The sequence below is a fragment of the Dipodomys ordii genome, unplaced genomic scaffold, assembly GCF_000151885.1.
Source record: "Dipodomys ordii isolate 6190 unplaced genomic scaffold, Dord_2.0 Scaffold167, whole genome shotgun sequence".
NCBI lineage: Eukaryota > Metazoa > Chordata > Mammalia > Rodentia > Heteromyidae > Dipodomys > Dipodomys ordii.
In genome coordinates, this window is record NW_012267383.1 from 1,027,094 (window position 1) to 1,042,058 (window position 14,965).

Genomic DNA, 14,965 nt, shown 5'->3' on the forward strand with positions numbered 1-14,965 from the left:
TGACTTTGAGCCTCTCTGGGCTCAAGGCTAGCACTGAACCACAGTTCCACTTCTGGCTTTTTCTGCTTATGTGGTACTGAGGAATTGACCCCAGGGCTTCATGAATGCTAGGCAAGCACTCTACCACTAAGCCCATTCCAAGCCCTTTAAATAAAATTTAAATTTTTTTAATTTTATTGTAAAAAGTGATATACAGAGGGATTGCACTTACATAAGTAATGAGTACTTTTCTTGAAGTGTTACCCTCCCTTTTTTCCCCCACTTTTCCTCCCTCCTCATTTTTACTTTCTATCTTGATTTCTTTTTCCTACCTGCTTTGGTACCTCCTTCAAAGAAAGATTAAAAACTATGTTTTAGCCAGGCTCTGGTGGCTCATACCTATAAGCCTAGCTACTCAGGAGACTGAGATCTGAGGATCACGGTTGGAAGCCAGCCTGGGCAGGAGTAAACTCCATGAGACTCTTATCTCTAATGAATTACTCAAAAAGCCCAGAAGTAATGCTGTGGTTCAAGGGGTTAGAACACTAGTTTTGAGCACAAAAAGACTCAGAGACAGTGCCTAGGCCCCAAGTTCCTGCCCCAGAACTGACCAAAACAAAACTATGTATCTTAGTTATTTAATTTGCGTTAGAAATGATATTGGCCATACTGGCCCCTTAGTGATATTTCTGCATCATAACAAAGCCTTTCCAGTTTGGGTTTGCTCTGTTCCAGCAAGCCATTAGCATATGCTTTTGGTAAAGACAGATGCCTAATGCAGTTGACTTTGATTTTTTTTCTTTTTCCTGCAGGTCCTGGGGCATGAACTCAGGGCCTAGGTGCTGTCCCTGAGTTTTTGTTCTCAAGGCTAGGGCTCTACCAATTGAACCACAGCTCCACTTATGGCTTATTTGGTGCTTAGTTGGAGATAAGATTCCCATGGACTTTGTTGCCTGGGTTGGCTTTGAATCTCATCCTCCTGAGCAGCTAGGATTATAGGTATGAACCACTGGTGCCCAGCTTGACTTTGATTCTTTACAGAGCACAGTGTAGTCCCAAGTTTACATTTTGATAATACTGTAGATGTTTAAGATCATCTTTGATGAAGAGAGTACTATAGAAATTGAATAATGCACAACTCTTAAGTTATTTTTTATGAGACTCACAGTCTAAACAAGTTTCTGAATAGTTAACCATCAGTAGTGATAAAAAGTAATCTGTCAGATACCCATGCCAGCAAAACATAAAGTGTTAGTGGTTCTAACCAAAGCACTGAAAACATGGTTAAGAATGTGAATAAATGATAAAACATGATCTTATATTAGTTAGATATTCAAAGTATAAATGATGTTGTGAAAAACCAGAATCATTTTCAAAACTATGTTCTTATTACAATATGATTTTGTAGTCCTTCAAAACAAAGTGTCAAAAACACTCATCATGTTTTCTTTTTTAATCATTTGAGTGAGCAGTAAGCTACCCATAATATCTTTTGTCTCAGTATGCAAAACATTCATCTTTAAAGCAATTATCAGCTTCCTTGATTTGTCTTTGATTTTTTTTTTTTTGGCCTCTGCCACTTTTTTTTTTTTTTTTTTAATGCAAACAGCAGAAGTCTCCCTGGGAGGAATAGATATCAAGGCTGGGTTTTGGTTATTAAATACCACATGGCATTTTGCTTTTTGCTGCAATTCTAAAAAGATTTACTATCATTCCTTGAAAATCTCCAAAAAAAAATCCCATTTTACTAGTCTGAATTTGGGTTTTATATACTGCCCTTAATTTCCTCTTTGATTCATTAGTAAGTGTATTTTATGAGGCTATAAAGGTATAAAGCATTGTTTTGCCTTCAGCAAAATCCCACCCCCAAGGCATCACTTTAGAGTTACTCCTCTAACAAGCTACAGTGGTGCTTTGAATGATCATCACATAAATTAGATACCCAAAGCAATGGACTTGGTTAAATAAAACATTGCATTGCAAATGTAATAGAAAATAAATATGAGTGACAGGTGAAATTGTTACTGAATTCATTGCCCTTTTTAAAATCTCAATTGCTGATTGAGAGATTTTTTAATGAAAATTAAGGTGAAATAATCATGAAACATCACATACCCAAAATCCAGGACAAACCTGTGTAAACATTAACATGTTTATTTCAGATTAGTAGCTTTAATCTTTTTTTCATTTTCTATTAGTATATATTAGCTGTACATGGGGAAATTTCATTTACACACATGTATACAGTATATTGCAATCAACTCCCCCATCACTCTCCCTTATCTCCTCTCCCCTTCCTAATACAATTTCAACACGGTTCATTGTTCTGTTTTCATATATGTGAACAATGTTTTCACTGTATTCATCCTCTTTAACCCCCATTAGCTGAACCTCCTCTTTGTACTAGTATTTACTAGTATAGCAGACCCTATTTCTGTTTCCTCTCTCCTCCAGCCCCCTATTGATCAACAGCTTCCTTTAAGCACCTTTAATCCTAGAGGAAACAAAATCTGCAAAGCAGATCTGAAATTCTCCCATTTCCTCCCCCAGTCTCATTATCTTAGAGATAATCTGATGTTGACATCCATAATTACCATACTTTATAATATTTGAATAGATAAATTTTAACCTTGCTGGGTGCTGTTGGTTCACACTTGTAATCCTGGCTACTCAGGAAGTAGAGACCTAAGGATCCTGGTTCAAAGCCAGCCTGGGCAGACAAATCTGAGAGACTTTTTTTTTTTTGGTGTCCAGTCAAAGGGGCCTGAACTCTAGGCCTGGGCGCTGTCCCTCAGCTCTTCAGCTCAAGGCTAGTGCTCTACCACTTGAGCCACAGCGCCACTTCTGGCTTTTTTCTTTTTGCTTATGTGGTACTGAGGAATCAAACCCAGGGCCTCATGCATGCAAGGCAAGCACTCTACCACTGAGCCACCTTCCCAGCCCCTAAGAGACTCTTTTTTGTTGTTGTTGTTCGTCATGGGGCCTGAACTCTGGGCCTTGGGCACTGTCCCTCAGCTCTTTAGCTCAAGGCAAGCACTCTACCACTTGAGCCACAGTGCCACTTCTGGTTTTCTGGTAGTTAATTGCAGATAAGAGTCTCACAGACTCTCATTGATCTTCAGATCTCAGCATCCTGAGTAGCTAGGATTACAGGCGTGAACCACTGGCACCTGGTGCCTCTTATTTTTAACTAACCAGTGAAACACCAGAAATGGAACTGTAGCTAAGTGGTAGCACTATCCTTCAGCAAAGAAGCTTAGAAACAATGCCCAAGTCCTGATTTCAAGTCCCACAATCAACACACCACCATCCCTCCCGCCTCCCCCCCCCCCTCATGCTTGTAGTCCTAGATGCTCAGGAGGCTGAGATCCGAAGATTGTGGTTCACAGCCAGCTTGTCAGGAAGTCTGTGAGACTCATATCCAATTCAGAAATCTGAAATCTGGAAATAGAACTATGGCTCAAATGGTAGAGTGCTCAGGGACAACACCTGGGCTCTGAGTTCACCCCCAGAACTAGCACACAAACACACACACAGTGTAATGATAAATTTACTGTTTACTTTGATCACAAAGTTGGAGTGGAATGAAAAACAAAGAGTGAAAGGTGAAAGGTCAGAGAAAACTATCAAGATCTCTCACTTTGCACACTCAGCAAGTACTTGAATTTGAAGTAGATAACCCCAAATTCTATTCATAGGTTTGACATTAGAAAGTAATCCCTTATTATGATTATGATTATTATTTATTTTTAGTAAGCCCTCATTTTGACCCAAGTATAAGCTCTCATCTTAGAGTAGACTCAGAGTTGGGAATCTTCGACAACCATGCTGGAAAAGCAATCTCCTCTTCATATTACAGCTGAAATATTTCACTAACATCACCAACTCACATGTCCAAAATTCTTCCACACTGCTTTTTTTTGTTGGTCATGGGGCTTGAACTCTGGGCCTAGATGATGTTCCTGAGCTCTTTCGCTCAAGGCTAGAGCTCTACTGCTTTGAGCCCAGTGCCACTTCTGGCTTTCATTGGTTAATAGGAGATAAAAGTCTTATGGTAGCATGAGCTACCAGAGCCCAGTTACACTCCTTTCTATTAATCTTATTTAGCAAATGATACAGTCAACCTCCTGAGTGCCTCAACCAGAAATCTATAAATTAGCCTTGAAAACTCACTCCCTTAATTAATCCCATCTGCAGACTATTTACTGTTTGCTTCCCTCTGTTTCTCCATACCCACCATGGTCCTAACCACCACAATCTCTTACCTGGACTGCTGCAGTTACTGTCTAACTGGCTTCTGCTCTTATTTGTCACACTGTCCCCTTGCTTATGCTGATCTACATCCCCTTTCCTCACACATGCAACTCAGGGCCCTAGGCATTGTCCCTGAGCCTCTTTGTGCTCAAAGCTAGCCGATCCACCACTTAAGCCACTGTGGGCTTTTTCTAGTACTTTATTAGAGATGAGTCTCACAAGCTTTCCTAACCAGGCTGGATTCAAGCTGCAATCCTCAGCTCTCAATATCCTGAACAGCTGGGACTATAGGCCTGAGCCACCAGTGCCCAGCTAGTGAATTCTTATCGAGCCTTAAGATTTTATTTTAAATAATTATCAATTTTGTGAGTTAACAATACCATGGTAAGAAAACCTTGATTTGTATCTCACTGAGAAGTAAAATGTCTTTTATTTTCCAGTAATTTATATAACTGTCTTTTTTTCTGTCGGTTATGGGGCCTGAACTCTGGGTCTGGGCACTGTCCCTCAGCTCTTCCGGCTTTTTCTGCTTATGGTGCTGAGGAATAGAACCCAGGGCCTCATGCATGCAAAGCAAGCACTCTACCACTGACCAACCTTCCCAGCCTATATAAGTGTCTTTTAAAAGTTAAAAATGAAATAGTATTTTCCAATTCATGGTTCCCAGATTACAAATATAATTTTTACTTTTTTATTTCTGGGAAAGAGCATTTAAGAAAAATTCTTACATCTGTTATCTGTGGCATAGGAAGTCTTCTCTTTTTGAGCACAACTTTTGGCAAGGCTTTCCTGTAAATGTTTGACTGTGTGCTCAAGAAAGCTACAAATCCTTAAGACTATTTGGATGCTTTTCAAAAACTATCATGAGCTGTAATTCTATGGTTTATGATATCTGGAAAGCCTGTCAATAAAATGAAATCTTTATTTCAGTGACTTTGGAGGTCACAGTATTTCTACATTGCCTAGTTGCAGAAAGAAAACTTTCTTGGTATACAAAGAGGCTGAATCAAGAGATGAATTAAGCTGGGCATGGGTAGTTCTTGCCTAATTTTAGCTACTCTAGAGGCTGAGATCTGAGAATCAAGATTCAAAGTTAGCCTGGGCAGGAAAGTTTGTGAAGTTCTTACTTCCAGTTAACCACCAAAAAGGAAATGGAGGGGTAGCTCATAGTAAAACACTAGCCTTGAGTGGAAAAAGCCAAACACGAGTGTAGAGCCCTGAGTTCAAGCCTCAATATTTCTCTCCTCCTCACCAATAGTCACTTTCAAGAAATATTAAATTTGGGGGGCTGGGAAGGTGGCTCAGTGGTAGAGCGCTTGCCTTGCATGCATGAGTCCCGGGGTTAGATTCTTCAGCACCACATAAGCAAAAAGAAAAAAGCCAGAAGTAGTGTTGTGGCTCAAGTGGTAGAGCGCTAGCCTTGAGCTGAAGAGCTGAGGGACAGTGCCCAGGCCCAGAGTTCAGGCCCCACGACCAGACCCCCCCCAAAAAAAAATTAAATTGGCAGAATATATTTAAAATTGTGGAAGAATTTGGGAAATGAGCTTCATTAGCAAATAGAACCAGAGTGTGGCTGTATCATTTGGTGATAGGAGCTACAAAGACTAGGACTTTTAGAAGAGCCTGGTCTGAAGTAGCTATATGGAGCATTTATGTTACCACTTGCCTTCATTCTCAGTGAGAATTTTGTTGCATTAATCCCTTCCCCCTCTTCTCCTCCACCACCTCCTGGTCCTTCTCCTCTTCTTGTTGTGCTGCTTGAACTCAGTCTAGGGCACTGTCCCTGAGCTTTTTCACTTAAGGTGCTCATTCTACCACCTAAGTTATACCTCTATTTCTACCTTCTTTTAGTGGTTAATTGGAGATAAGATTGTCACAGAAGCTGGAAGCCAGTGGCTCATGCCTGTAATCCTAACTACTCAGTAGGCTAAGATCTATAGATCATGATTTGAAGCCAGCTTGAGCTGACAGTCCTTGTGAAAGCACTCTTAATCTCCAATTAACTACCAGAAAACCAGAAGTGGCACTGTAGCTCAAAGTGGTATAGCATTAGCCTTGAGAATAAAAGCTTAGGGAGAGCACCAAGACCCCAAGGTCAAGCCCATGACCGACCAAAAAAAATAAATAAATAAAAGGTGTCAGGAATTTTTTTCTTCCCTAGCCTCCTGAGTAGCTAAGATTTTAGGCTTGCACCACCAGTGCCCAACATCTACCTAGCACCTTCATTTTACTAACTGCATGCACCATTGGGTTCCCATTTGAACTTCATTTTTACCTGATAATTCTCTTTTCTTACTGTTCCCCCCCCCCCCCCCCCCATAGAGGCCTGCACTTCCAACTGTCATTCTTTTTTTTTCAGGTAAGGAGTAGGTTTATTCATCATTCCGGCTGGCACCAGGCCATCTTGGTCCTCCACATGGTGGGGAAAGGCCTGGGAAAGAGAGCTGGGAAAGAGAGAAAAGAGTTAGAAAAGAGTAGAGAGGAGAGCAGAGAGAGGGTGTCGGGGCCTGGACTAGGCCTTATCTAGGGTATGGGCAGACAAAGGTGTGGCAACATCAAATTCAGATGTGACCTCAGGGGATGCAGATGTGACCTCTTCCAGTTGTCCCAGTTGCCTAGGTAACACAAGTACTGGGTGGAGACTTTGCTGCGTGGAGGGTAGAGTCTGCTAGCCATCAGGAGCTGACCTTACATTCCAGCCTTTTAATAATCATGAAATAGGGCGCGGATTCTCTCTGGCTACTTCCTGCTGACAAGGGGCGTCGACAATAGGGGTAAAAGGCTGGAATTTGGTCCCCTCCCAGAGAAGGCAGTGAACAGCAGCTGTCCCTTGGTGGCATGTGTCCTTAGATGAAGTCTGGAGAAGTCTCATGAGCATTGAGGGGCTGGAAAAAAAAATACTAGAGAGCAAATAAATGGCAAGAGGAAGGACTTGGGGCTGAAAATGTTGGTAGAAATGTCCCTAGCTACTTCTGACATCTGGCAACTAGGTAGAGAAGTCAGATGACAAAGGCAAGAATATAAATTCCTGTTCAGTTAATAGGTAGACAGGTACAGACATTGGATGGGCAGGCTTCTTACTTCTACTGACCTCCTGGCTCTGGTTAATTTTGAAAGGGCCGGCACAAAGTAGCTGATGTGACATCATCTCCTCTTAGTCCTCTCCATGTTCTCCTCTTCCCCAGACTGGCTGAGTCTAGGTGCTCATTGCTGGGATGGCTTGTCCCAGTTGGTATTCAAGGAGGTTTGAACTCAAGGCCTGGGCACTGTCCCTGAGCACTTCTGCTCAAGGCCAGCACTGAACCACTTTGAATTATAGTACCACTTGCAGAGTTTGGCTGGTTAGAGATGAGAGTCTTGAGCCATGCTTCCAGCCAGGCTCTTTGCAGGTTAGCTGGGAGATGGGAGTCTTAGGGATTTTTCAGCCCTGGCTGGCTTTGAACTGAAATCTTTGCCGCAAAAACCCTTTATTATTTCCAATTAAAGCAACAAGGAGATCAAACAGAATAAGTAGAGTTTACCTGTTCCTTATCAAGAATTGCCGACAAATTTTCTGAAATGACAAAACTCATTAGATGTGATGAGAATTTTAGCACAGATATGCCCAGTATTTTAGAACCATGTAGTCAGTAGAATACACAACACAAAACAAAAAAGGCAAAACTCAAAACCTAAAATTTTGACAACAATGTTTAGACATCTTTGCTAACAAAGCACATCACATGATTGGGCCTCAGTTACCAGGGCCTGTGAAAAGAGCAACTTGTTAGCAAGGCACCTTAGAATAGCTGGATGGAGTAGTAAGTTTGGTGGGAGGTTAAGGGCCAGATGGGGCCAAACCCTTAACCCACCAAGATGTGGCCAAGATGGTGATTTTCCGAAAAAAATGCAAAGAAACCCTGAACAAATAGATCAAGCCTACATTGGCTAGCCTTTGAGAGGGAACCTAGAGGGGGGTCCCAGGGACCCAGCCTGCATCGCACTCTTCAGGGCACAAGCCAAAATGTAGAAAAGAGAAAGGGAGAGATAGGGAAAGTTGGACATGAATAGCAGAGAGAAAAGAGAGCCTGATAGTAAACAGACTTCTGACCATTTACCATTGCAGTAGCAAAAACTGTGCACATCTGAGACTGGCATAAAATTAGGCTCTCTGGCTTTCCAGGGAGCTCAGGAGGCATTTCAAAGGGGTTTCATGGCTCATGCATGATTCCCGCAGTACCCCATTAAATGAGTAGGAGAGTCAGTCTGGTGAGTGAAGGAGAGCTGACCAGGCAGAAGCGGCGTCCCGACTTCCCCCAGAGCCCTCTAGAGAGAAATGGCCAAGCACTCAAAGCCAAGTGTCCTCGGCTTCAGAGGTGACTGGCCTTTCAGCTAAAGGCCAGTAGGAGCTCTCTGGCGTGGTGCCACATCTGGACTGAGACTGAGCAACAGAGAACCATAGAAAGTAGTTTCACTCACCAGAGTAGAGAAGTGGTGTGAACGTGGCTGTGAAGGCCAGCAATGGTATCGAAGCGTTGTGTCTGCAGCAGACAGACGGGTTCGCAAAAGGCCATCAGAACTGTGGGTATTCCTCAGAGCAAAAAGGGAAAAACAAACAGAAAAAGAAAAAAGGAAAAAAAAAAACAGAGGAATCCCAGCTATCCTGACTTTAAGCCCTTTATCCAAGTCACGGCATCATTTATGTTAGGTTTTTAAAAAGAGGTAGCCGAGTAAGAACTTCACCATGCATGTGGTATTCAGGTAAGGGGTAGGTTTATTCATCGTTCCAGCTGGCATCAGGCCATCTTGGTCCTCCACGTGGTGGGGAAAGGCCTGGGAAAGAGAACTGGGAGAGCTGGGAAAGAGAGAAAAGAGCTAGAAAAGAGCAGAGAGAGAGCAGAGAGACCCCAACTGTCATTCTTAAAGCCTGGGAACTCCACAGAGGCAGGGACCAAGTCTTTCTCATTTCTGTGTCTTGATCACAGGGCCTAGCTCCTAAAGGCACTTAATAAACATTTACTCACACTTTGAGTGGAGGATCTATAACTTTAAAGATGAATTACATTTTCTTAGTAATGTGGAGACTTGGGAAAACTTGTAAGTTTTGCACCAGATTTGGTTATTAAATATAGAAAATATTAGAAAAGTATAGGGTATGATAAAGTTATGTTTATGTAAAAAAGCATCTAGCAGAGGCTGTGGCTTAAGTGGTAGAGTACAAGTATGAGGCTCTGAGTTCAATCTCCAGCACCCTTCATTAATGAAAAAAATAAAAAAGGCATGTTAGAATACAAAAGTAGAGGAGGCTGGGAAGGTGGCTCAGTGGTAGAGTGCTTGCCTTGAATGCATGAGGCCCTGGGGTCGATTCCTCAGCCCCATATAAGCAGAAAAAGCCGGAAGGTGGCACTGTGGCTCAAGTGGTAGAGTGCTAGCCTTGAGCTGAAGAGCTGAGGGACAGTGCCCAGGCCTAGAGTTCAGGCTCCACTCCTGACCAAAAAAAAAAAAAAAAGTAGAGATATATAAAAGCAAATCATAGTTTGTTAGCATTAAAAGTTCTGTTGTTCTTAGTATGTTTCAGATTTTCTATAATTTATTTAGAAGAGTTGAAGGAATTCTAATTTCTCATGCATTTTAAGCATTTTATATATATCTCCTAGCTCCTTGGGTAATTTTGTTCCTGAGTTTGACTCAATCCTGGGTAGTTCCCAAGAAGGAGAGCATAATTTCCATTATAGCTAATGTAAAATATCTTGCTTCTTCTCTTCTTAAGAAAATCAAAGATTTTTATTTTAAAGTTTGTTTTTCCAAGACAGCAAAGATGAAACCAGTTGCCTTTCTTTTTAAATTCTTTTTCCGTTTTTCAAATAAGCTTTCATCTATTTCCCATTTCCTCTGAAGCATCATCACAATTACAAAAAAATACACTTAATGATCTGTCTTCAAATTCTTGATGTAGCAACTCCTGAAGACAGGAGCTGAGGCCCAGAGCAATTACATGGCCTGTTCTAGGTCACAAGCTTGATTAGAGGCTTAACTGAACCAAACCAAAGATCTCATTCTTAAACATTCTACACAGTGAATAGCTACACAGTAAATATTTTTTCCTTTTATGTATGTATATGTGTATTTCTTTAAAGAATATTTTTATGTATGTATAAAGCAAGACTTAAAATTTTTTTGTGTGGGTTTGGGGGCCTGAACTCTGGGCCTGGGCGCTGTCCTTCAGCTCAAGGCTCACACTCTACCACTTGAGCCACAGCACCATTTCTGGCTTTTTCTGCTTATGTGGTACTGAGCAATTGAACCCAGGGCCTCATGCATGCAAGGCAACACTCTACCACTGAGCTACCTTCCCAGCCTCTCCCTTCTTTTGTTTTTATCTTCTCTTTTTTGGTTCTGGGGATCAAACCCAGGACATTGCACTTGCTAGGCAAACACTTTGCCACTGAGCTACATCCCAGCCCATGTATTTTCTTTTTACTTGAGCCATACCTCCACTTCTATCTTTTTTTTTTTTTTTTGTCAGTCGTGGGGCTTGAACTCTGGGCCTGGACGCTGCCCTTCAGCTCTTTAGCTCAAGGTTAGTACTTTACCACTTGAGCTACGGTGCCACTTCTGATTTTCTGGTAGTTTATTGGAGATAAGAGTTTCACAGGGACTGGGAAGGTGGCTCAGTGGTAGAGTACTTGCCTTTCGTGCATGAGGCCCTGAGTTTGATTCCTCAGCACCATATAAGGAAAAAAAGCTGGAAGTGGTGCTGTGGCTCAAGTTGTAGTGTGCTAGCCTTGAGCTGAAGAGCTGAGCGACAACACCTAGGCCCAGAGTTCAGGCCCCACAACCAACCAAAAAAAAAAAAAAGTTTCTCAGACTTTCCTGCCCAGGCTGGCTTTGAACTGCAATTCTCAGATTTTAGCCTCCTGAGTAGCTAGGCTTACAGGTGTGAGCCACCAGTGCCCAGCTCACTTCCAGCTTTGTACTGGTTAATTTCAAACAGGAACCTTATAGACTTTTCTACCTGGGCTGATTTTGAACCTGGATACTCAACTCTCAGCCTCCTGCTTAGCTAGGATTATAGATGTGAGCCACTAGCACCAGACTATAATGTGTTTGAACCGAAGTCTCCTGCAAAAGTCAAATCCCCTTAAATAAGTTGAATCCTGTTATTTTCTGAAGTTGCTTGTATGTTGCCTTCTGATGCCTTTCCTCCCTTCCTCCACAGTTGTGCATGCCGAAAGGTCTGTCTTTCAGAACACAGGCTGACAATAAAGACCCTCAGTTCCACTCATTTATAATCACCCGTGAAGATGGTTCTCGCACATATGGTTTTGTTCTCACTTTTTATGAAGAAGTAAGCAGCAAGCAGATCTGCACGGCCATGCAGACACTCTACCAGATGCACCATGCCGAGCAGTACAGCGGCCTGTACGCCTCGTCCTCCTGCAGCATGGACTCCCTGGCAAGCAGTATTGATGAGGGAGACACAACGTCCCTCCTGAAACTCCAGCGCTACAACTCCTATGATATCCACAGAGACACCCTCTATGTGTCCAAGAGCATATGCTTGATCACGCCACTGCCTTTCATGCAGGCCTGCAAGAAATTCCTCATCCAGCTTTACAAGGCCGTGACTTCCCAGCAGCCCCCACCCTTGCCACTGGAGAGCTACATTCATAACATTCTCTATGAGGTCCCCCTTCCGCCACCAGGGAGATCCCTGAAGTTTTATGGTGTTTATGAACCTGTCATCTGTCAGCGGCCTGGACCCAATGAACTCCCCCTCTCTGACTACCCTCTTCGAGAGGCCTTTGAACTCCTGGGATTAGAGAACTTAGTGCAGGTGTTTACCTGTGTACTTCTAGAAATGCAGATCCTTCTCTACTCACAAGGTAGGTGTCCTCAGCTGCTCTATTTCCTGGAGCTGCAGTCTTAGAATCTGACAATGCACTTTCAGGAGTCTCTTCTGGCTTAAAGAAAAAGAGCAGGCATGGTGGAGCCAAGTGGGCAGCATTGATTCTCTTTGAGGTGGCATTGCTGTGGAGAGAAACAGGAATATGCACAACTTCCTCTTCTTAAACCAGGTGCCAGTGGCTTGCACCTGCAATCCTAGCTGAAATCTGAGTATCATAGTTTGAAGCCAGCCTGGGCAGTAAAATCCATGAGAAGCTTACCTCCAATCAGTCACCAAAAAGCTAGAAGTGAATTCACACTTTATAGATCCTGATAATGACAATTTGCCTTGTGAAGGTTAAATGTGTTTGTGACTTTAACTAAGTATCACTATCCCACAATACTATAAAATATGTGAAATTTATGTAATCATCTAATCTCAATTTTAAAAAAAGAGAGAAGGGATGGGTTAGGAGCAATGGGTGACAGTGTTGTCAGGCACCTTGTACTCATATACCGTTTTGTAGAATGGGAACTTTTTTGTACACCTACTTAAAGATATAATAACAAAAAATGTAAAAAAATTTTAAAAATAAAAAATTTTAAATAAATCATTAATTTAAAAGAAATAAAATTTTATTTATTAAAATAATTTTAATAAGTAAAACAAATTTAAATTAAAAAAAAACTTCCTCTTCTTAAGCCCGGTGCCAATGGCTTGCACCTGCAATCCTAGCTGAAATCTGAATATCATAGTTTGAAGCCAGCCTAGGCAGACTCTTACCTCTGATCAGTCACCAAAAAGCCAGAAGTGAAGCTGTGGTTCAAGTGGTAGAATACTAGCCTTGAGCAAAAAAGCTCAGGGACAGAGCCCAGGTCCTGAATTCAAGCCCCTGGACATTCTCTATCCTCCCTCCCCCACCTCTTTCTGTCTCTCTCTGTCTCTGTCTCTCTCTCTCACACACACACACACACACACACCTCCTGTTCTTTAGAAATTACTAATTGTCCACATGGAAATGTAGCTGGCCTTGGACAGGCTAAGTGAGACTGTTTACTCTGCAGCCTGTTCCTGTAGTCAGCTCTGCCTGTTAGGTGCATTCCATGTGAATGTGCAGAAGGTAGGTATGTGTGTATGACCCAGATGCCACTTTACAAGCTCTGCAGCAGTTCTGCACAGAGTTATGTTGTATGTTTGGGGGAAAGGGGATGCTTCAATACCAGAAGGAAGTTATCTCTGTGATACCTTCCTTCCTTCCTTCCTTTTTTTTTTGGTCAGTTGTGGGTCTTGAACTTTGGGCCTGGGCACTGACCCTCAGCTCAAGGCAAGCATTTTACCCCTTGAGTCACAGAGCTACTTTCAGTTTTCTGGCAGTTAATTGGAGATAAGAGTCTCACAGATGTTCCTGCCCGGGCTGGCTTTGAACCACAATCTTTAGAACTCAGCCTCCTGAGTAGCTAGGATTACAGGTGTGAGCCACCGGCGCCCAGCCCATTTTCTACTTCTCTTTCTCTCTCATTTTCTCTACCTCTCCCTCTCTCCCCCACCCTCTCTTTCTTTCTCTTCTCTTTCTTCTCTCTTCTCTTTCTTCTCTCTTCTCTTTCTCTCTCCCCTTTTTTTGTTGGTCATGAGGGCTGAACTCTGGGCCTGGGCACTGTCCCTCAGTTCTTCAACTCAAGGCTAGCCTCTACCACTTGAGCCACAGTGCCACTTCCTGCTTTTTTCTGCTTATGTGGTACTGAGGAATTGAACCCAGGGCCTCATGCATGCAAGGAAAGCACTCTACCACCACTGAGCCAACTTCCCAGCCCCCTTTCTTTTTGGTGCAGGTACTAGGCTTGAACTCAGGGTCTTGTACTCTCACTTGCCTTTTTCACTCAAGACTGGTGTTTTACCACTGGAGCCACACCTCTACTTCCTCTTTGTGATATATTTTATTCAAAGGTCTCTCAACCCACATTTAAGATACTATCAAACAGATTTATTTGACCAGTGCATTTATGAAAACTAAATGGGGAACCTAGACTAAGATACCAGTTCATATCTGAATATGAATTCACAAATGAAACACAGATAATATATCTTAATGAATAGTGAATTGAAGGGAAATATAAATCAGAGCCCTTGCATGCATTGGTGCTTTAAAAAAAAACAATGAGACAAACGTTTGGGTTAGTGTTCTTTTAACTATTTAGGCTGACAGAATTGTAGCAGTCTCCCAACTGCTGCCGTCAAGCTTATTTTATCACCTCTCTTTTTTTTTATTTTTCTATTTTAAATTGGAGGAAAAGCTGAGCCAAGTCGGCTATATTTGTACTTCCCCGTCTTGTGTGTATGTTGACACTATTTGTGTGTTGACAGCCCTTCACACGGTTGTTTTCTTTCAATTTGGCCTACATAATGTTCTTTGATAATGGGTTCCAGTTGTTAAGAAGTTCTCCACTAGCCAATCATAATTCTTCCTTTTCTTCTATTTTTTTCTTCCCTTTCCTCTTGCTCTCACTTTCTTAGTGCTTATCATTACCTGTATACCACTAATTCTTTCTCGCTTTCCTTACTTTTTACCCTAAAGATGATAAGTGTTGCAAAGTCATATAATGTCACTCTCAAACCAGTTTCAGATTTTTTATGTGTGTACATGCTAGTATTGGGGTTCAAACTCAGGACTTCATGCTCTCCCTTAGCTTTTTTGCTCAAGGCTGGCATTCTACCAATTGAGTCACAGCTCTACAAAGGGCTTTTTGCAGGTTAATTGGAGTTAAGAGTCTTTCAGAGGGCTGGGAAGGTGGCTCAGTGGTAGAGCACTTGCCTTGCATGCCTGAGGCCCTGGGTTCGATTCCTCAGCACCACATAAGCAAAAAGAAA

At 42.2% G+C, this 14,965-nt stretch overlaps 1 protein-coding gene across 1 annotated transcript in view; it reads left to right on the forward strand.

The window, feature by feature from the left end:
- The window catches only part of Dennd5b (DENN/MADD domain containing 5B), a 164,433-nt gene that overhangs the window by 70,983 nt on the left and 78,485 nt on the right, over positions 1-14,965 (forward strand). Inside the window, exon 4 of the mRNA XM_013033412.1 lies at positions 11,432-12,098. Within this exon, the coding sequence (XP_012888866.1) occupies positions 11,432-12,098 (667 nt within the window). The remainder of the gene's footprint in view (positions 1-11,431; positions 12,099-14,965) is intronic.